Consider the following 23,601-nt stretch of genomic DNA (forward strand, 5'->3'; position numbering starts at 1 on the left):
GGGACGCTTCACTGATTCACTGCCACACGTGAGACAGAGCATGCTTGTGTTATAGTGAAATGAAGTTCACATCCAATTACAGTTAGACTTACTGCTTCATACCACTTTACCATCAGCTTCACCCCCAAATCTGTATTATTCTACAATCAAACAGATTAGGCCATCCCTAAAGAAGAAAGGTTAGGGGGAGGGAACATTAGGAAGTTTTAGGTCTAAATTCTCTCAATAATTACTTATTGCAGATATACTATGCACAAAATACTGATAAGCCTAGGGACAGTCCCTGCAACAGTGAAATCAGTAACATAATTGTGACAGAAAATTTTTTTTAAGTATTTCAAAAACAACACTCTAAGTTTATTATTTTAGTTAAAAAGCATTTGATTTTCAGGTTATACTCCTGCATAACCTAAAAATTCTTAAAATGCCAACCAACATGAGCTCTGTTTGTAATTTATCTATGACTGATTTGTCTTTTTTAAAACATTCACTATTTTTAAGTCACAGTTCATAACAAAATAATCCAGTTCATAATATAAATTTATGAATCACCAGATCACTGTTGGTACCAACCTCAAGAAGGCCAGCTTTTGTGGTCACCACCAACATGTCAGAATTTCCCTCATCTTCCATAGTAAGCAACTCTTCAACTGGAGAAGAAGCTCGAAACTGAAAAGGTGTACTTGCTCCACGAATTTCACCCTTATGGGTAACATAACAGAACTGATAAAATTCTCCATCATCATTTGGAAGGTAATATCCTAAGAGGAAGTTAGCAAACAAAAAAAGTATTAAATTTTCTGTTATAAAATTATTTGAATTTAACAAATCTTGCCATATCCTCTCATTTATGACCCTGTTTCTAAGCACTCAGGATATGTCTTTCCTATCCTTCACAAATTATCTATCAAAAACTAGACTCTTGGGCTTCCCTGGGCGCAGTGGTTGAGAGTCTGCCTGCCGATGCAGGGGACACGGGTTCGTGCCCTGGTCCGGGAAGATCCCACATGCCGCGGAGCAGCTGGGCCCATGAGCCATGGCCGCTGAGCCCGCGCATCCGGAGCCTGTGCTCTGCAATGGGAGAGGCCACGACAGTGAGAGGCCCGCGTACCGCAAAAAAAAAAACAAAAGAAAAAAACAACAAAAAAAACCTAGACTCTTCTTTCTTCCCTAAATATGCCCATATTTTTCTTATCTTAGGTCTAAGCTTATACTCTCAGAATATTCTTTCCCTGTATCTTCACTAGGGTAAAACCAATTTATCTGGGAGAGTCAAGTATGCAGTTTTCAATGAGAAAGAGGCTGAAGGCGGAGCAATGGAAGAACCAGCATAAAAGCCTAGGAGGACCAGGGGTTGGAATACATCATTTAAAGAAATGTTCCCTCAAATATGACATTAACTAAATGCATAAGAGAGATATTAACAAACGGAATACACTGCACATGTGCACTGTGTAAGGGCAGAAAGAGGATGAGGTCTACTGATGCAGAACAAAAATAAGCTTTGGAACCACACAGATTTATTCTGGAATTCCAGCTCTACCACTAATTATTATTTACTTAACCTCCCCGAGCCCAAATTTCTTATCTATAGAAGAAATTTGAAGCCATCTATCTAAAAGTTCCAAAGTACCATGGATTATGTAGTTCTATCATCTAGCCCACTATCTGACAAATTATATGTGTTCAATATTTGTTCCTTCTCTCTTCAGCTCAACTGTTACCCTCTTTTAAATTTTGCTGTATTATCCTAGCTCAAACTTAATCCTCTCCAAATCCTAGCTCAAAATTAATCCTCTCCAAAGCTCCCATGGTATTTTTTACATTAAAAAAAAAAAATCCTCCACCATGTACTTTGCATTACCATTATACACATGCTTTATAGCCTACATCCAGAACTCAGAAATACTGAGGGCAGATTATTAATAAATATAAAAATTCTGGAATTCCCCCAGAATGACCTGAAACAAGGAAGCATTCAATGACTGTGAAACAAACATACAAAGGTGAATATATTCCCCTTATCTTGGATATTAATATCTACCCAGAAATGTGCATTCACTATGCCTATTATTCCTTCATATCTTGAAATTTTTAGCCTATTATGATATTGACTTCACTTGACTTCATTCTTTAAAAAATAGCTGAACTTTGTCCACAGAGGGGAGGGGGTAGAGAAAATATAAGCCTGAAACATCCTGTGGTGCTTAAAAATAAGAAAGAAGCTGTCAAAAAAGAAGGGGGTGGGGGAGTCAAAAAACACAGAAGCCCCCTTGACAGACCTCCCAATAGCCAGAGAAAGCTAATTTGAGCAACAAAAAAATTATAGCATTAAACTTTATTCCACAGAAGGAAATATATATGCATGAATGAGAAAAGGATGACTCTTCCTAACATAATAATTGCAATTAATAATGTCCAAGAAATGAGAATAGAAAAGCATCATCAGGCAAAAACAACAATAATTATTGCAGGCAAGATCCACTGATGGATACTAAAATTAGTGGGTGAAAGTTTGAGGAGAAACAAGGTATCTCAAAATTGCTCCCCATAATACTGTTAAATCACAAAGGGAAAAATACTAACTTTACAGTGGAGAAACCCAGCAGACACCACCTTAACCAAGTGATCAAGACTAATATTACGGGCTTCCCTGGTGGCACGGTGGTTAAGAATCCACCTGCCAATGCAGGGGACACGGGTTTGAGCCCTGGCCCGGGAAAATCCCACATGCCACGGAGCAACTAAGCCCGTGCACCACAACTACTGAGCCTGAGCTCTAGAGCCCGCAAGACACAACTACTGAGCCCACGTGCCACAACCACTGAAGCCTGCGTGCCTAGAGCCCGTGCTCCGCAACAAGAGGAGCCACAGCAATGAGAATCCCGAGCACCGCAACGAAGAGCAAGCCCACGCGCAGCAACAAAGACCCAACACAGCCAAAAATAAATAAATAATAAGTTTTTTTTAAAAAGACTAATATTACTACTAAGAAGACAATCAGACATCAAGTACTCTCTGATACAATGCACTGAAAAGAATACATCATCACTTCTATGATATTCTTCCTGAAAATGTATAGCCTCAATCTAATCATGAGAAGCTGTCTGAAAAACTCAAAATGAGGAACATGCTACCAGAACAAAACAAAACTGAACAGTACTCTTCATAAATGTAAAGGTTATGAAAGACAAGGACAGAATGAGGAGCTATCACAGACTGGAGAAGACTATGATGATACGACAACTAAATGCAATGTGGGATTATGGACTGGATCCAGGAACAGAGAAAAGAACACTACAGGAAACACTAGTGAAATCTGAATAAAGTTTGTACTTTAGTCAACAGTGTTGTACCAATGTTGAATTCCTGTTTTTTTAAAATAAATGTACTGTGGTTATGCCACATGTTAACATTATGGGAAGCTGGGTGAAGGGTAGATGAAAATTCTGTATACTATTTTTGCAACTTTACATCTAAAATTATTTCAAAATACAAAGTTTTAAAACAAAGTAATACAGGGAATTCCCTGTCGGTCCTTTCCAGTGGTTAGGACTCTGTGCTTCCACTGCAGGGGGGCACAGGTTCGATCCCTGGTTGGGGAACTAAGATCCTGCAAGCCTAGAGGCACAGCCAAAAAAAAGTAATTAAAGGTACATCTAGCAATAAAGTTTTTAAAAACCCCATCCTCCTACTATCTACTACTAAATCCGCAGCTGAGTAACTTTGCAAAGGCCACTACATTTACTTTTAAAGTTTAAATAGAAAAGAAAAATATAGTTTGACTAATCAGCTCTGGTATCATGGCATTAGAAATTCTACAAACTAGATATTCGAGGTCTGATTTTTTTTAAATCTCACAAAAATAATTCACTAAAAATTATGGTTCAAATACCATTTGAGATACAAGATATAGTTATTCAGAACTGAAATTTAAAGCTACCTAGAAATAGCTCACCTCAGATCAGTAAAACTGAAAATAAAATAGGAAAATGTAAAAACCAAACTCCAAGTCAAATTTTATAGCCTGTAACATTAGCAATCAAATTATAGTAAACAAATAAGGGTCCATTTAGGAAAACAGTTACATTTATGTACACTGTATTAGTTGTTCTGAGTTTTGCATTTCAGGATTCTCATGACTACTCCACAAAATGAGCAAAATTGTTTGGATCATGCTTAAGATTCCTTCTGGCTCTAATTCTCTATGACTAAATTTTTCATGACTCTATCCTGAGCTCCTTATATAACAAACAAGTTCTAGGCAGGCAGAAGATTTTATCTCTGAATTTCAAAGTAAAAATTATGATGACTTTTCAAAAACATGTAAAACTTAGCTCCCATGAAAATGCTTTTACAATATGAACAGAAATAAACTGGATGCTTTTCTCCTTTTTTTCTAACTGCTTTGAAACTTTCTGCTGTCATAAATAAGCAAATTCATTAGTCACTATAACAAATTCTGTATGTTTCTTATTTATTATAAGAAAACTAATCACATTAAAAATGACTGGAGGGCTTCCCTGGTGGCGCAGCGGTTAAGAATCCACCTGCCAATGCAGGGGACATGGGTTCGATCCCTGGTCCAGGAAGAAGCCACATGCCGCAGAGCAACTAAGCCCGTGTGCCACAACTACTGAGCCTGAGCTCTAGAGCCTGCGAGCCACAACTACTGAGCCTGCATGCTGCAACTACTGAAGCCTGCACACCTAGAGCCCGTGCTCCGCAACAAGAGAAGCCACTGCAATGAGAAGCCCGTGCACCGCAACGAAGAATAGCCCCTGCTCCCCGCAACTAGAGAAAGCCCGCGCGGAGCAACGAAGACCCAATGCAGCCATAAATAAATGAATGAATGAATGAATTTTTAAAAGTAGATTAAAAAAAAGAATGACTGGAAATAAAGCCACAACTTTTAAGAACAAATATCTTAATAACAAAATCAGTTCCAATATACACACTTGAATTTGATTATCTAAAAAAAGGCTATGAATTAAAAGATAAACTACAGGGCTTCCCTGGTGGTGCAGTGGTTGAGAGTCCGCCTGACGATGCAGGGGATACAGGTTCGTGCCCCGTTCCGGGAAGATCCCACATGCCGCAGAGCGGCTGGGCCCCTGAGCCATGGCCGCTGAGCCTGTGCGTCCGGAGCCTGTGCTCCGCAACGGGAGAGGCCACAACAGTGAGAGGCCCGTGTACCGCAAAAAAAAAAAAAAAAAAAAAAAAAAAGATAAACTACATATATAATTTATAACTTTCTTAATCTATAAAACATCTATGAGGACTTAAATCTCTGTCTATATTACAGTACAAATTTTATTCTCTGAATATGTGTTTCTTGTCACAGTACATAAGGAAACTTTTTTGTATATGCAAGCTCCATGTGATCACATTCCCAACTGATGTTCACACCAAACATATACAAACCTCGCAATAAAGTTTTTTTAAAGAAGTAAACCACCAAAATCCAAAACACTAACACCACCGAATGCTGGTAAAGATGCAGTCCAACAAGCACTCTCATTCACTGCTGGTAGGAATGCAAAATGTTTTTGCCACTTTGTAAAAAAGAGTTTGGTGGTTTCTTATGAAACTAAACGTATTCCTACCATATAATACAGCAATCATACTCCTTGATATTTATCCAAATGAGTTGAAAACTTATATCCACACAAAAACCTGTGCATGAATGTTTATACCACCTTTACAGCTTTATTCACAACTGCCAAAACTTGGAAGCAACCAAAATATTCTTTTTGTTTTTGTTTTTTGCGGTACGGGGGCCTCTCACTGCTGTGGCCTCTCCTGCCGTGGAGCACAGGCTCCGAATGCGCAGGCCCAGCGGCCATGGCTCACGGGCCCAGCCGCCCCGCGGCATGCGGGATCCTCCCAGACCGGGGCACAAACCCGTGTCACCTGCATCAGCAGGTGGACTCCCAACCACTGCGCCCCCAGGGAAGCCCCAAAATATTCTTTAACAGACAAATGGATGAATAAGTTGTGTTACATCCATACAATGGAGTATAATTGGTTTCCTTTGCAATTCTGGGCATTTCATGTATATTAAAATATTATACTGAGACAGAGTCCATTAGCTTCCCCAGACCAAAAACAGTCCATGGTATAAACAAGACTAAGAATTTGCTTTAATACAATCCAAAGTCAGTATAATTTTACTACAAAAATCACTCTACAGCAAATGCTGTTATAGATTTCTAAATAAAATTTTTGTGTTTTGTTTTAAAGCAACAGGGTGTATTTTTTTCATATAACAAGCAATCTGGAGGCAGTTGCCTGCTGGCCTTGATTCAGTGGCTCAGACATGTCAGGACAGACATATATGTTCTTGTCTATGCCTTCCCCTCATGGCCACAGGAGGGATGCTGAAGCTCTAGCCATCACCTTTGTGAAGGCAGAATGTGGGGGGAGGGGCAATACCAGGTATATCTCCTCCTTTAAATATGAGAATTTTTTAAAATCTGTATATAATGCTAAGACAAAAATGAATTTTATATTACTCACATCCATTTTATAGGCAACTTTTCCTATAGAATTTCTACTCTATAAATCCTGTTAATCATCTTTGTGATTTTCATACGGAATATTTTTCTCACCTCTAATTTGTTATATTATCTAATATCAGTAACAGTATTATTTTCTCATTTGAAAAAAAAGATCATCAAAAGACTGCTCTTCAATGAAAGACAATAAGGAAAAAACCTTTCTCTACATAAAATATCATGTGACCTACACTAGATATTTACATTCTTATGACTTCTGATAAAGAAAAATACTAATTCATTCAACTTTAGTCACTAGACATGCTTAAGTAGATCATTACAATGGGGTACATCATTTTTAATGGCAATAAAACATCTAATTTCATCTAGTTCTGCTTTTCAGTTCTCACCTTGAAATGCTAACACACAATTGACTGTTGATCCTTCTACATAATGTTCAGGCACAGGAGACCATAAAAACGTGTAATAATCACGAGCAGTACTCCATCCAACCTAAAGGAAAACAACAAAAACATGGATATTATAAGTAAGTGGTTTAATATGAGTGATATCTTATAGCATATTGTTTTTCACTGCATCCTAAAGTTAAAGCGTGCATTAATGTTTACAAATCCTGAGCATTTTAACAATCACGTCAAATTTTTATAATTTTTTATTAAGCTATAACCTAATGCTATAAAAATCTATAACAGCAAAGTTTCTACGATGTATTAAAATGCAATTTGATATCCAATTTCTCAAGGAAAACCTTAGTACACATATGATCAAATATAAAAACATGTTGCACTTAAAATTTGATTTCACTAAACATGTTTTTAAAATTTATTTTATGCCTTGAATTTAACTGTGTTTTTTTTAGTTAGATTTCCCCCTCCTCCTTAAATCCACTAATTAAACTTCACTAGTCTGTCATCTTTAGTTAAGTCTTGCCTACAGGCAATGGTAAATTTTGTAAAAATTTATTTTTACCTTTATTCCTAAGGTGTTTATATATACAAAAAGACCACCTATGTCCCACCAATCTCTAAAACATTTCCACCTCACAACATGAATATATACATTACATATCTCAGTCTTTATTTTCCAGATGAACTGTACTGTGGTAAATACTGAATATTAGATATGTTTAAAACAGGTACTAGATATCCATTTGCCAGTATATTACAAGAAATTATGCATTATCCACGAGGTTTGATTATACATATATTCTATAATTCTGATCGATTTAGGATTAGAGGGTCCAGAATATTGAAACTGGAAGAATCTTAGTAATCTTTAGTCTCTAAAGGAGAGTTTTCAAACTGTCAGTCACAACCCAGTAGTAAGTGGTAACATTATATCAATTTAGTGGTTCATAGTCACATTTATTTTTTAATTAGAAAGCATCAGAGGGCATGAAGGCTAAGTACTGCTTCATGAAAATTTGTTTCAGGTGTATCTGCATGCAACTTTGCTAGGTCAAATCACAGAATCGTATTATTTTTATTTCTTTCTGTGTGTCATGGCCAAAAACATCTGAAAGACTATTCGTCTCTTTACAGATGAGAAGCTTGAGGAAACCATGATGTAAGTGATTTTCCTGACCTAAGGCTCAGTTTTTTTCTCTCAGGATTGTTAGAAGGATTACATTAGATGATGAACATAAAAGCAGCACTTGGCTGAGGGCCTGACCCATGATGGGCACTCCATAAATGGTAGTTTTTGCAAGCACAGTATACTGCAGTGATTAAGAGCATAGGAAGTAAGGTCAGACTGCCAAAAAAGATCACTTACTGGCTAAATGACTTCAGACAAGTTATTTCTGTTCCCTCCTCTTTAAAATGGAGATAAAGGCTTATATGTGTATTAAATGAGATACGGCACCGTAGTGGCACCTGGCACAGTGCCTAGCATATTAGTGTTCATTAAACGTTACCATTCATTAATACCCAAGGGGACACAATGTATTAGGGACAGTGATCTTGACTCTAAAATGTTCTGTCTCTCATTCCATATCCCCCAGTGCTTCTATCATCTCCTGAAAAAGAGCCTATTTGAAGTTTTTCCCAAAAGATTCACCTGGTACAAGTCATACCTTGCATTCTTTGTCCCTGTCCATATGGTGGTCTTGAAAGAAATATCAATACTACCCAGAGCTACATCTTTCTTGAAAAAAATCTCCCTAAGTTAACAGGCTCTACCTGGACCAGGTGGTCAAAAGACATGCTAAGTGTACCATTTATTTGTGATGGCTGACATGCAAAACTGCTAATGTCAGAATTATAGATACCTGATTCAAGTGGCACTGAGAACAGGAGTAACAGATACAGTTCACTGTTCGTTTTGGAATAAATATTACCCTCATCTTACAAATTAAGAAACTAGTAAATGGCAGAGTCAGAATCTGAACCTGAAGTTCAAGCTCTTAACCACCAGGACACTACTCACTCTCCTCCTAGCAGGATATAAAATACTCTCATACTTTCTGAAATTCCACTTCCTTCCTTCCAACACTGAGTCAATGACTATACAATTCTTAAAAGAACTGCACGTTTTTGGATTGGGTTGTTTGTTTTTTTGTTATTGAGCTGCATGAGCTGCTTGTATATTTTGGAGATTAATCCTTTGTCAGTTGCTTCATTTGCGAATATTTTCTCCCATTCTGAGGGTTGTCTTTTGGTCTTGTTTATGGTTTCCTTTGCTGTGCAAAAGCTTTGAAGTTTCATTAGGTTCCATTTGTTTATTTTTGTTTTTATTTCCATTTCTCTAGGAGGTGGGTCAGAAAGGATCTTGCTGTGATTTATGTCATAGAGTGTTCTGCCTATGTTTTCCTCTAAGAGTTTGATAGTTTCTGGCCTTACATTTAGGTCTTTAATCCATTTTGAGCTTATTTTTGTGTATGGTGTTAGGGAGTGTTCTAATCTCATACTTTTATATGTACCTGTCCAGCTTTCCCAGCACCACTTATTGAAGGGGCTGTCTTTTCTCCACTGTATATTCTTGCTTCCTTTATCAAAGATAAAGTGACCATATGTGCGTGGGTTTACCTCTGGGCTTTCTATCCTGTTCCATTGATCTATATTTCTGTTTTTGTGCCAGTACCATACTGTCTTGATTACTGTAGTATGGTCTGTAGTATGGTCTGAAGTCAATAGACACTTCTCCAAAGAAGATATACAGATTGCCAACAAACACATGAAAGAATGCTCAACATCATTAATCATTAGAGAAATGCAAATCAAAACTACAAGGAGGGCTTCCCTGGTAGCACAGTGGTTAAGAATCCGCCTGCCAAAACAGGGGACATGGGTTCGAGCCCTGGTCTGGGAAGATCCCACATGCCGCGGAGCAACTAAGCCTGTGCGCCACAACTACTGAGCCTGCACTCTAGAGCCCCCGAGCCACAACTACTGAGCACACGTGTCACAACTACTGAAGCCCTTGTGCCTAGAGCGTGTGCTCCGCAACAAGAGAAGCCACTGCAATGAGAAGCCTGTGCACCTCAACGAAGAGTAGCCCCCGCTCACTACAACTAGAGAAAGCCTGCGCAGAGCAACAAAGACCCAACGCAGCCAAAAATAAATAAATTTATTTTAAAAAAAAACTACAATGAGATATCATCTCACACCAGTCAGAATAGCCCTCATCAAAAAATCTAGAAACAATAAATGCTGGAGAGGGTGTGGAGAAAAGGGAACACTCTTGCACTGTTGGTGGGAATGTAAATTGATACAGCCGCTACGGAGAACAGTATGGAGGTTCCTTAAAAAACTACAAATAGAACTACCATACTACCCAACAATCCCACTACTGGGCATATACCCTGAGCGAACCATAATTCAAAAAGAGTCATGTACCAATATGTTCATTGCAGCTCTATTTGCAAGAGCCAGGACATGGAAGCAACCTAAGTGTCCATCAACAGATGAATGGATAAAGATGATGTGGCACATATATACAATGGAATATTACTCAGCCATAAAAAGAAAGGAAATTGAGTTATTTGTAGTGAGGTGGAAGGACCTAAAGTCTGTCATACAGAGTGAAGTAAGTCAGAAAGAGAAAAACAAATACTGTATGCTAACACATACATACGGAATCTAAAAAAAAAGTGGTTCTGATGAACCTAGGGGCAGGACAGAAATAAAGATGCAGACATAGAGAATGGACTTGAGGACACGGGGAGGGGGAAGGGTAAGCTGGGACGAAGTGAGAGAGTAGCACTGACATATATACACTACCAAAGGTAAAACAGACAGCTAGTGGGAAGCAGCTGCATCGCATGGGGAGATCAACTCGATGCTTTGTGACCACCTAGAGGGGTGGGATAGGGAGGGTAAGTGGGAGGGGATATGGGGATATATGTATACATATAGCTGATTTACTTTGTTATACAGCAGAAATTAACACAACATTGTAAAGCAATTGTACTCCAATAAAGATGTTAAAAAAAAAAAAAAAAGAGAAAATCTCCAACACAGTCTACATCCCTTGCCTGGCTTCACTCATTCCCCTACCCAACTTGGACGTCATGGTCAATTACTCATTTCAATAGTAATGCCCCCAAAACCACCTTAGTATCCTTTGCCCTCTTGACCTCCCTTCCCAAATTCCCAGTCTGAATGATACCCACTTTTGGAATTCTTCACTCAATTCTAGGTGCGCAATCTCTCTAGACAAACTCACAAAATGGCTGCTCAGAAATCTCCTGGTTAACCTACTCCAATTCCCTATGACATTCTTCCACAGTAGCAAGACCATATCTTCTCCATACTCAAGCCCTCCCCAACTCAGCACATGACCTTGCTCCTCATTACTGAGTGTACTCAATAAATGAGTTCCAGTCCCAATTCATTCAATTAATAGCTGACAAACCCTATAGATGCCTCTTACAGATTATTACCCACAACTGATTCCCTTCTCTAAGGCTTGATCTCACTTAGAAAATGAAGATGGTCTAAACATTCTCTCTGGGACTTCCCTGGTGGCGCAGTGGTTAAGAATCCGCTTGCCAATGCAGGGGACACAGGTTTGAGCCCTGGTCTGGGAAGATCCCATATGCCACAGAACTAAGCCCGTGTGCCACAACTACTGAGCCTGTGCTCTAGAGCCTACGAACCACAACTACTGAGACCAAGTGCCACAACTACTGAAGTCCGTGCACCTAGAGCCCGTGCTCCACAACAAGAGAAGCCACCACAATGAGAAGCCCACGTACCGCAATGAAGAGTAGCCCCCGATCGTCGAAACTAGAGAAAGCCTGCGCGCAGCAACGAAGACCCAATGCAGCCAAAAATAAATCATAAATTTATAAAAAAAAAAAAAAAATTCTCTCTGCCTCCATTCTTTTCTAATTCCAATTTATCTTATTCAGCACTAGGAGATTAAAGTTCACCTCTTAAACTCTATTACTCTCTGCTTAAAAACTATTCCACAGCTAAATATTAAAGCAATCTACATGATCCAAACTAACTTTTCCCATTCATTTTCTAAACCTGGTACCTGTCCCAGGAAAATTAAACTCCTTAACACTCTCTCAAGCACACAACACACTTTCCCTTCATTCCTTCCCCTTAAAATTACTACCTGGGCACTTTCTCCCTGCCTACCTTGTCAATATCATATCTATCAAAATCATTCTGGAGAGCAATCAATTTGCAGTACATGTCAAGTGTTTAAAAACATTCAAGGGCTTCCCTGGTGGTGCAGTGGTTGAGAGTCCGCCTGCCGATGCAGGGGACACGGGTTCGTGCCCCGGTTCGGGAAGACCCCACATGCCATGGAGCGGCTAGGCCCGTGAGCCATGGCCGCTGAGCCTGCGCGTCCGGAGCCTGTGCTCCACAACGGGAGAGGCCACAACAGTGAGAGGCCCGCATACCACACACACACACACACACAAAAAAAAAAAAAAAAAACATTCAGTGCCGGGCTTCCCTGGTGGCGCAGTGGTTGAGAGTCTGCCTGGCGATGCAGGGGACACGGGTTCATGCCCCAGTCTGGGAAGATCCCACAGGCCACAGAGCGGCTGGGCCCGTGAGCCATGGCCGCTGAGCCTGTGCATCTGGAACCTGTGCTCCACAACGGGAGAGGCCGCAACAGTGAGAGGCCCGCATACCGCAAAAAAAATAAAAAATAAAAATAAAAAAAATTCAATGCTATAAACATGGCAATTCCACTTCCAAGAACTTATCCTATGAAATACAATGACAAACAAAATAAAAACAGATACAGAGATCTATATTAAGCATTGTTTAATGGTAAACATTTCCATGAATTCCACAACGCATCAACAGCATGTGTGTATACTTTATTACACACAAAGTACGTGTATAATTATTAATTATAGATATATGCCAATATGTTAACAATGCTTATTCTAGGTAAGCATTAAAATAGTATTAAAACATGATCTATTTTCTTCCTTGAGTCTTCCTGTATATTTCAAAATTTTTAGTACATGCTTAAACTTCCCACTAAGTTTTAAGTATTATCCAGGCAAAAAAGATGGAAAGGGTATTCTATACAAACTTATTTATCATGTATGTATTTATGTAAGTATTACTGCTTAGAGAAAAGTTACGGTCCTTGGAGTACACAAGTTAAGAGGTAATAGTTTAACGTTATCAAAGGCAAAAAATAGCAGGCAATGACAAAAAAGGAAGCTATAAATCAAGTCGTATAAAGGAGCCCTATTTGGCACACTAAGTTATTTGGTCTTGCCATTATCCCATAGAGGATGAAGAACCACTTAAACAAGAGGAAGATATGTTCAGATTTTCATTTTCTATTATAGTTTATATAGAGCAGTTTGAAGAACAAATAGAAGAATGAAAGAAAGCAGGGAAAACAGGTGACCTATTGCAATCATCTTAGAAATCAATAAGGAGGGCATGAACCAGGGCTGTGATATTAAAAATGCATTAATAGGTAGGCAGGAAAATAGACAGAATTGGTGTTTGGCTGGATTTGAAGAGAAATTCATAAGCTTTTGGCTTAAACAATAGGCCATTAACTAAAAATGGGAAGAAAAAAACCAGAAGACATAAATTAGTCTGAAAGAAAACCGTGAAGATTCATCTTCTTGAAATACAATTTATCACACATCGGCCTCCACACCTACATATGCAGACTACCCACTGCCCATATGGAAAAGTCTGCAAATTGTTTAGCCTAACACTGAAGATCCTCCATGGCAAGACTGATGCTTAACTTCATCTCCCTCCACTTCCCTAAATTACGTTTATGTTCTAGTTAAACTAATTCATTCTCATGAACATTCTTACCACGGTGCCTCTGCTTAAGCCATTTTCCTGCCAGGAATGCCCTTCCCTTCCCTCAATCTCATTACCCTGCTCTGTTCTTCCTCTCTGACTCATTCTTGCAGAAAATGCCAATTCTTAGTATCTTTAACTTGTTATTCATCTCTTACATAAAATTTAAACTGATACTGATTGCATAAAAAGCTTACAATGATGCTTTTGGAATCCATACTGGAATCCATATTGGAATCTAACAAGCCTTAAAAAAAAAAATTAAATAAATAAAGAGTAAATGACTCATCTATCCAGCAACACCAAGGGATAAGGGATTCAATTCAAAAAGGAACTGAGGGCTTCCCTCATGGCGCAGTGGGTGAGAGTCCACCTGCCGATGCAGGGGACACGGGTTCGCGCCCCGGTCCGGGAAGATCCCACATGCCGCGGAGCGGCTGGGCCCGTGAGCCACGGCCGCTGAGCCTGCACGTCCAGAGCCTGTGCTCCGCAACGGGAGAGGCCACAACAGTGAGAGGCCCGTGTACCGCAAAAAAAAAAAAAAAAAAAAGGAACTGAAGTGTCATTAAATGCCAAAACTCTGTTTTGTCCAATATAGTTTTTCTGCCCTCCTCACTCTATTAGGCCAGACTTTCACTTCTAAGTACTTTAAATGTGCCTAATTCTAGCAGCTACTCTTATTTCTTTCTACTTTGCTATTTAACTTATACAAACCACACAATCAAAATTTCAAGACCTAATGGTCTTGATTTTAATAAATCACATCTAAAATAAAATAAATTGATTCTTAGGGAGAATCTAAAGTAACCAAGGAGAAAAGTAAGTTTTACTGTTTAGACATTTATGACTATTTTGACTGTTCAAAGAACCTTCGTATGTTTTGGTTCTCCATTACATCCTCAGGAACTGAAATTGCCAAAAAACTTCCACCACTTTAATGATCATTTCAATGTAATTTTCAAGCATATATTACACAAAACGATTGGCAAAATATTAGAATTGGGACTCTTGCTATCAAAGAATTTACTATTTAGTCATGTAAAACAGAATACTCTTATAAAAGCATAAGACAATATAAGGAATATTTAAACAATGCAGGACAATAGAAGAGATAATAACATAGTTGTAGAGCTATACAAAATTAATTACAAATGACAAGATAGTAAATGATATAGTAACCCAAAGGAAAAGATCTTTTTTTTTAGGTAAGGAATGGAGAAAACAGAAGAAGAAAAAAAAGATTTGAAAAAATTTCTGTAAGAACTTAAGTTGAACCTTTTAATCATAGAGAGGAAAGTGTGGTGAACTGAAAGTCATAACATTTGTTGTACACTACCCTGCACTATTAAATATTTCATGTTTACACAATGTTTTACATTTGATGTTTACAAAAATGACCCTTAAAGTAGAGTTAAGACAAGACTAGTATAAACTACTTGTCAACATCTTAAGAAGAAAATAAAGAGTACCTACATGGAAGAAATATGGAGAAAGTCCTCTTACCTTGAATATACCAACCCAATCTTTTGGATGGGGATGGATATATGGAGTTAAGGTATAATGACATTCTAGGTGTGCATTAGGAAGATAGCTCTTGGCCACATTTTGAAAGATGACATGGGCAAAGTTGGAAGTCTGCAGTGGAACTTCTTGAAAGGATGTCATTGCGAATCTGAAACAAGTAAATCATACAAATTTAATGATACCAACTAAGAAAAAACTCATACCTTCAGAAAATACATAACATTTAATGCAAATTACATGGATATTTTCATACCATAATTATTGAAAAGACATACTTTTATATTATATTTATATTATATTGTAAATATAATATATTTAATATTGGAACTCCTTCTTAAAAATGTGATTAAAGGGAATTCTGGTGGTCCTGTGGCTAAGACTCCATGCTCCCAATGCAGGGGGCCTGGGTTTGATCCCTGGTCAGGGAACTAGATGCCACATGCCACAACTAAGAGTTCACATGCCGCAACTAAGACCTGGCACAGCCAAATAAATAAATAAATTTTTAAAATGTGATTAAATATAAAAACACAAACTGAGAAGTAACTAACTTACAATATGGCTCAGAAAGTTACATGAGTTAAAAAAAATTATTTATTTATGGCTGCGTTGGGTCTGTTGCTGTGCACGGGCTTTCTCTAATTGCGTTGAGTGGGGGCTACTCTTCGCTGCGGCGCATGGGCTTCTTATTGCGGTGGCTTCTCTTGTTGCAGAGCATGGGCTCTAGGCGTGCAGGTTTCAGTAGTTGTGGCATGTGGGCTCAGTAGTTGTGGCTCACAGGCTCCAGAGCACAGGCTCAGTAGTTGTGGTGCACGGGCTTAGTTGCTCCGTGGCATGTGAGATATTCCTGGACCAGGGCTCGAACCCGTGTCCCATGCGTTGGCAGGCAAATTCTTAACCACTGCGCAACCAGGGAAGTCCCGAGTTAAAAAATTTTAAAAACCCAAATCAAAAACAAACTCTCAACTCTCCTGCAAAGCCTAGCCCTCTGCTTCTTTTGCAACCGAAACCAAAAGAGCCAGCAGTGTTTCTATGTTGAACTCTTGAACTTCATCATTTTCCTCCCTAATCTGATCCATCCCGTCCCTCCCCTAGGCTCCTGTAACTGATGCTAACCTCTCTGTGCCTGCATTCCTGACCCACACTCATGATCGCCTGAACCAGCTTTTTCTCAACCCTGGCTAGATATCAGAATAATTAGGGGTCTTAAAAAAGAAAAAGAAAAGACAATGAATTTCCGGAAATGGGACCTGGGCGCACACATGCATGTGTGTGTATATCCAAGCATTTTTTTTTAAGCCTCCCCAAGTAATCTCAATCCTGTATACAGCCAGGATAGAGAACCACTACTTAGACTCTGACCCAACCCAACAATTTAAGTCTCCATTAGCAACTCTCACAGATTCCCAGACCTAGGCTGTCTTCTTGGGCTTCTGGTTCACACTTGTTCAAATCTCTCAAATGATGTAAAATCTCAGTTGGTCTACTTGAAATAGTTCAGAGCCTATTTGTTCCTCTCTACCTATACCAATTCTACCCTTTCATCCTACCTTGACTTCCAGTATTATTGTACAGTTTCCATACATTCACTGATTAAAAATCAATGTATTTTTAAATGTATAGTGTAAATGAAACACATACTGTTGAGAATCTATTATAGATTCAGTGAATGCTCACTGGTTTAGTGAACACCAAGCACCAGCTAGCAGATGAATGGTGAGAGTCACCTATAAAAATCTGCAAGACCCAAATGTTTTCCATATCTTGTGTTCTACTTTTGAGAAAAAGGATACAACTGAGGATTTACTCAAAAAATCTATCTCTGTACAGTGTGTCACAGACTCAGTACAGTCATTGATCCTACAGTACCACATCAGAAACAATGACACTGACAGTATGGCACTTAACTTCTGAGTCATCAAAACAGGAATCTCTGTAAACAATGAGAAAAACTGGGACAAGAATTTGCTGACCAAATTATTCTAACTTACTTCACAAATCTATGAATTTTCTACTGGACAAGCACAGAAGTAACACTACTCATTTTTTTTTTTTTTTTGCCATGCTGCATGGCTTATGGGATCTGAGTTCCCTGACCAGGGACTGAACCTGGGCCACAGCACTGAAAGCACCGAGTCCTAACCACTGGACCACCAAGGAATTCCCAAAACTACTCACATTTTAACAATTACTAAGAAGTCTTTATTGCTAGGAAAATCTAAGACAATATGCTTTTACAAATGTTTCTTTTGCTGATCTGTTTGAAATACTAAGGCAAATTTTTAAAGTTCTGAAATGAACACTTTAAAAAATGTCTACTTTTCCTCTTATGTGTTCTCTGCTTCTGTTATGGTCAAAATACTGCTTTGTACTTAGAGGACACACAATATACTAGACATCCCATAAAAAGACAGTCAATCATCAACCTGGAAGCCACTGTGGTAGAATTCCAGGCTGGATGTCTGTCAGCCTCTCCCCACCTGAGGTTTGCCAGGATTCCAAGGTAAAGAGAATGCATTCAGTAATAAACCTCCTGTACCTCTGCACTAACAAAAAGGCTTTATTACCAGCGACCCTACTTCACAGAAGGACTTAACAGTCAATACTCTCCAGCTGGTAACCCAAAACCTTCAGGAAAGTGAAAAGGTAGCACAAACGGTAGAAACTGCCTAAAGTAAGTGAAGAGTTCTACTACTTTGTTTCTTTGAATAGTCTGAGCAAATATGGGCTCAAGGGGATGTCATGATGTTAATGAAGTCACTAATGATAATCTCCTTTCAAGTCAGTGGCTTCCTTAAAAAAAAAAAAAACAAAACCTTGATTCTGGTTTTGAAAAAAATGTTCACTATTGGTTATAAAATACCCAAGAGAGACTATAGTTAACTGATGAACCAAACTCTTTCAGATACAACTACCAAAACTGAGGCAAGTGAATCAGTAATGTTTTTGTATGAAGAGAGTGAATATTTAACTTTCTCTGAGATAGGTATTCAGTAAGGAGAAAATAAGGCTAGCTTAGGATGAATTTCCCATGCTTTTAATTAAAAGCCATTTAAGAATGAAACTTTTTTCATATAACTTGTTTCCTAAAGTAAACTAAATAAACAAAGCAGTAATTATTTGTTATAAAACAAGGTAGTGGAGTTTAAACTTTTGTTTAACCTCAATTACAACAGTGTTTAAAAATCGATAACCCTGGGGCTTCCCTGGTGGCGCAGTGGTTGGGAGTCCGCCTGCCGATGCAGGGGACACGGGTTCGTGCCCCGGTCTGGGAAGATCCCACATGCCACGGAGCGGCTGGGCCCGTGAGCCATGGCCGCTGAGCCTGCGCATCCGGAGCCTGTGCTCCGCAACGGGAGGGGCCACAGCAGTGAGAGGCCCGCGTACCGCAAAAAAAAAAAAAAATCGATAACCCAACCTTAGACTTTTACTTCACTGAAAAGTTTTTAAGGTATAAAATAGCATTAAGGTATACACATATGTATTTATATATGTACATGTGTATACATGCTTATAAATGCATCAAAAGGGACTCAAAAAGCACACATCATACAATCTTTACTCATGAGGGCTATGTGTGAAAAGAGAACTTAAGAGGACCTTAACTTTTAACTCAACTGACTGAATTTTTACCAGTATATTTAATGTATTCTTTTCATTATTTTAAATAAACACATTAACATGAAATTTCATTTTTAAACCCTCTCCCCAAAATTCAAGTTTTTAATATAAAACCCTAACATCAGACTTTAAATATATTCATGATGCTTACAAATCTTTATAGCATGATAATCTGTAATTATCCCATTAATAACCTTCATTAATCTCTCACCAACACTCCAACCTTTTTAAACATTTCAATGCGACTATAACTATAGAAATATTTTACAAAAGTCATTCCATTCTCATTACTTTTTAAATTAATTTTCCAATACAGCTTCTAGTCATAAAAAAGTTAACATGGATAAATGTAATCTGAATGTAATTACAACATGAATCAACCTATTTTAAACAGTAAAATATCTAATTCCCATACAGATCCTGTTTCACTCTTCACACAGATAGGAAACAGAGTGAAAAGATGGGCAAGCTTACAAAAATGTTGAAATTCACTGAGAATGCTAATGTATCAAGATGATTCACAGGCAGATTTATACACTACACACATGCTCACAGGCACACACAAAGACCCGCGCACACACAGACCCACACACCACCCAGTGGAGAAGTAATACACAAAGTCACTGCATCACCTTGTGGTAATGCTTGGGAAGTGTAGCTTCACTAACATCCTGAGTAAAGAACAAACTGCCTCAGCTGGAGAGAGGAAATATAGCCCCCACCACAAAAGGAAGTGGAACCAGTTTTACCATATCAAATTTTGTTTCCCATTCTCTAAAGTAAAGTACACCTCTAGAAACATGCGTACATTAAGATGTAAGCAAAGAATAAGTAAAAGTTTTCTAATTAAGAAAACAGACATAAAAAAACAAAATAAATGAACGAAACCAAACCTGGACATACGAAGAACAAGAGTAGAGGCGGGGCAGGGGAGGGAAGGGCCCGGATATAAGTAAAGGGTACCAACTCTTTGATGGAGGATGGAAACTAAAGTTTTGGTGGTAAATATGCTATAGTGTATACAGAAGTAGAAATACAATGTTATATACATGAAACTAATATAATATAAACCAATGTTACATCAATTAAAAATATTAATAAATAAAAAACAAAAATATATGAGAACAGTAAAAAAAAAAAAGGACCAGACAGATTTGGCTGGGAAACAAAGTCTGAAATACATATACATGCTGCCTTGCAGTGCCCTCTCCCATGTTTCCTACTTTATTCCCCAAAGTTCTAACATCTCTAGAGTTCCTTTTATGTGTTATGCTGTAAACTTTGGTCTACAATCCAATTTTGTTATTTTTGAGGATTCATCAATACCTAAGGAAAAAATAACTAATATGCAGTGGTCACTCAGTTAAGTAGCTAGAATAAATTTGGGGGGTGAAGGGTGAGGATTTCAATGTTATCTTTACTTCTTCCTCTTGGAACTTTTTCAAGCCCAAACCAGATCTGACTTTTGTGGTAGTATTTTTCCAGTGGCTCCTGATACACATTTTATTTAACTAGCCCAAAATGTGTAAGCCTTAATCAAATAAAGTAGGAAACTGACCATATTAATAATTTCTGTGCATTAAATGTCCAGAATCAAATTAAGGTTTCTAATTTAGATAAATATTGTATATAATTTGCCAATTCTAACACTTAGAATTCAAAAAAAAATAAGGTAATTTTGTTCTATGTGATAATATTATTATGGTGACTTTATTTCTTTTAAAGTCCTTACCAGTTAAAGACGGACGGTAAACTAATTATAGGTGAAATATCCTGTTGTCCAGGATTTGCTTTAAAAACTCCAGGGGAAAAAATAAATGTGCTGACAGTGTAATAAACCAAGATTAGCAAAATAGTGGTTCCTTTAACTGTTTGTTCTCCTTCTGGGTATTTTGAAAATTTCCATAATAAAAGTTAGTAAAAGCAAAGTAGACAAAAATTAGTAATAAAAACTCACATATCACCTTCTGCAATAGAAACACATTACCCATAGTGGTTGACAAACTTAGTGAAAGTTTTTTAAAATATTCAGTTAAAACTATATGAACTTTTAAATTAATCTCCGAACTTCAGTCCTGGAGGAAACTGAACATCTGAAGGGAAAAAATACGTCTGATATTCTAATAGCTTCCAATTATTTATACTTCAGCTCAAACAAAGACTATCAGCTGGTTTACAGACCAGAAAAATATTATCAGCAATCTTTCCCGGAGGCAGAAGCAAATCCACCAATCTGTCAATTTGCACTCTTACAGTCCTCCCAATCTCCAGAATGATTTACAACTGAGTACCACTACACTCTGCCCAGGTGTCACTCACACCACTTTAATTTTTAGATTGTTTTAAAAGTTGGTTTCTAAAAAGCTATGATCTTGGCTTTTTATTATATTAGAGGGGAGGGTATCTTTACCTTCTTGTAAGAGTTTATTTGGGGCAAAATAAACTTTAAAAGGCTAGAAGTGGATATAGCGAAAATTTTACTTAGTAACATACAAATTCCAAAAGAATGCAATCCAATAAACTTCACATGTGAGGCAATTCCCCCAAAGCAGTAAAAAAGGAGCGTAGTTACGATCCTTCATAAATATTTAACATCATTAAAACGGTTGAAATTTTAATTCCAAAATACCTGTTATTTTTGTTAAGGAAAAGATATTTACTGGTTAAGTCTACACAAATGTCTGCAGCCATAATTGTAAACAGGGGTGTGCAATTTAACAATGTGATGACTAGAAAACGTAATCAAGTAATCCTTCAAGAAATCAAGTTTATCCTTGATAAGAACGAAAGGCCTGGCCTCAGCCCCTTTTCTATACCCAAATAGCACTCTGAGGGTAATCAGCCCATTTTTTTAGATTAACATGTTACTCAAATGATCTCTTTAAATACTTTGGGAATTGAGCTCCAAAACTATAATTAGTAATTGTTGCATGCAGCTTGTAGAAATTCTACGATTAGCAGAATGCAGAATCGAAAACAAGATTTATTTTCCCATCCCTGACACAATAGCAATTCATAACTACTTTGTGAAACCTAAAAATATATGTAGAGACGCAAGAGGGAAGAGATATGCGGACATATAACTGATTCACTTTGTTATGAAGCAGAAACTAACACACAATTGTAAAGCAATTATACTCCAATAAAGATGTTTAAAAAAATTAATAAAAAATCAAAATCAAAAATATATATATATATGTAGAAAGTCAAATGTCACGGCGTTCTCAAACGAAATTATTACCAATAAGGTAATATATGTTTATCAGTACACACACACGCACACTAATCTCTTAACAAACATTCCCCGAAACAAGCGCCTGTCGGGACTTGTCCACAACCTGCGGACCTCCGGGGGTGTTGGGAAGGGACAGTTGTGAAATCAAGAAAAATTGCCTAAGCAAAGACAAACGTGACTCTCCTCGGAATATTTAAGATCCCTTCGAGCACTAGGCGTAAGGCCATTTATAAACAGACAAGAAAGCATTCACTAATTCTGCAGCCCAGGTGAAGTCGGAGAGCCAGCCCAAACCGCTAACTCCGCCCACGGCCCGCAGTCAGTCTCCGCCTCCTAATCCATGGCGACTCAAACCAAAACACTTGGGCTTCACTCTGCACGGGCAAACCCGAGCGTCCCATCCCGACACGACCTAGATGTTTTCCCAAGCTTACCTGCCCCGGCAGCACACACGCTGCCCTCCAAACACTCACCCTAGAGTGGAGCCTCGGGCAAGGCACTTTCTTCTCCGAGGGTCCCCCGCGTCACTCGCCCCCCCCCCCGCCAAAGGGCCCACGTCCCACACGGCTCCCCCAAACAACGAAAGCCTATCCAGGGCCTCCCCGCCGTGTGGGGCGGCCACCCGTCGCTTTTTCCAACTCCACTACTAACCGAAGTTGCCCACACTACCGTCACAATCGCAGTCCGGGAGGAAAGGTTTGTCGTTGGGAAGGAAAGCATCGTCATTCGGCAGCACCGTCACCACGGAGACCGTTCCCGAGACCGACCAGGCCCCTAGACGCTAGAGCAGAGGGACGTATCACGAGCCCCCAGATAGCTCCAGAGGGCGTCCGCCCCGCGCAAGGCGCTGGGGCGGGCCGAGGAAGGCACTTACCGAGTGAGGAACTCCTGAGCAGAGGGGAATGTTAGAGAGGCTTCCGAGCCTGAGCCGCCATCAGCCGCCGATCCTCTTCCGCCAACAGTCTCCCTCTACCGACCTGCTACACCTCCCCACAAGGCCAAAAGCCGGCGTTATGTCACTTCCGTCCATGGCCCGGCCCCTTCCGCCGCCGCCGCCGCCGCCGCCGAGCTGCGTCGGTCTGGGCCAATCGCTGAAACGCCAAGTTGGTCGCACCGTCTTTTAACCACCCTAGATCCTGACGCCCTGCGATTGGATCCGAACAGATCCGAACCGGCCTTCTCCCTCGGCTCGGCTATTCCTCCTCTTTCTTCCTCTTCGCCGTTTTCGCTCAGAGACCTTGTGGCAACCAAACAGGGTCCGTTTGGATAATGCATTTTTGACTTTTTAATTATTACTGTGGCCGAAAGTTAAGTAACTTACCAGTTAAGTGGAAAGGGTAGCCCTGAGGTGTATGAATTAGTACCATGTCATTGCCTGGATCTTTAAAAATCTAAGAGAATCCATTTATTTTGTGGATCGGAAAGTAGAGAACCATAGAAGCAAAGGAGGATC

The 23,601-nt window shown here is 38.9% G+C and overlaps 1 protein-coding gene across 4 annotated transcripts in view; it reads right to left on the reverse strand.

Moving 5' to 3' along the window:
- The window catches only part of TAX1BP1 (Tax1 binding protein 1), an 88,212-nt gene extending 65,055 nt beyond the window's left edge, over positions 1-23,157 (reverse strand). For all 4 annotated transcript variants that reach the window (XR_016394307.1, XM_030759799.2, XM_022584434.2 and 1 more), the window contains exons 1-4: positions 23,023-23,157; positions 15,272-15,440; positions 6,908-7,010; positions 574-761 (exon numbers count right to left, since the gene is read on the reverse strand). Coding sequence is in view for 3 of the 4 variants with exons in the window: in XM_030759799.2 (XP_030615659.1) it covers positions 574-761; positions 6,908-7,010; positions 15,272-15,433 (453 nt within the window). In the remaining variant the exon portion in view is untranslated. The remainder of the gene's footprint in view (positions 1-573; positions 762-6,907; positions 7,011-15,271; positions 15,441-23,022) is intronic.
- Positions 23,158-23,601: the final 444 nt, after the last annotated feature.

This window comes from Delphinapterus leucas, chromosome 9 (assembly GCF_059928025.1).
Source record: "Delphinapterus leucas isolate spDelLeu-1000000601 "Yukka" chromosome 9, BTC_Dleu_Yukka2, whole genome shotgun sequence".
Classification (NCBI taxonomy): domain Eukaryota; kingdom Metazoa; phylum Chordata; class Mammalia; order Artiodactyla; family Monodontidae; genus Delphinapterus; species Delphinapterus leucas.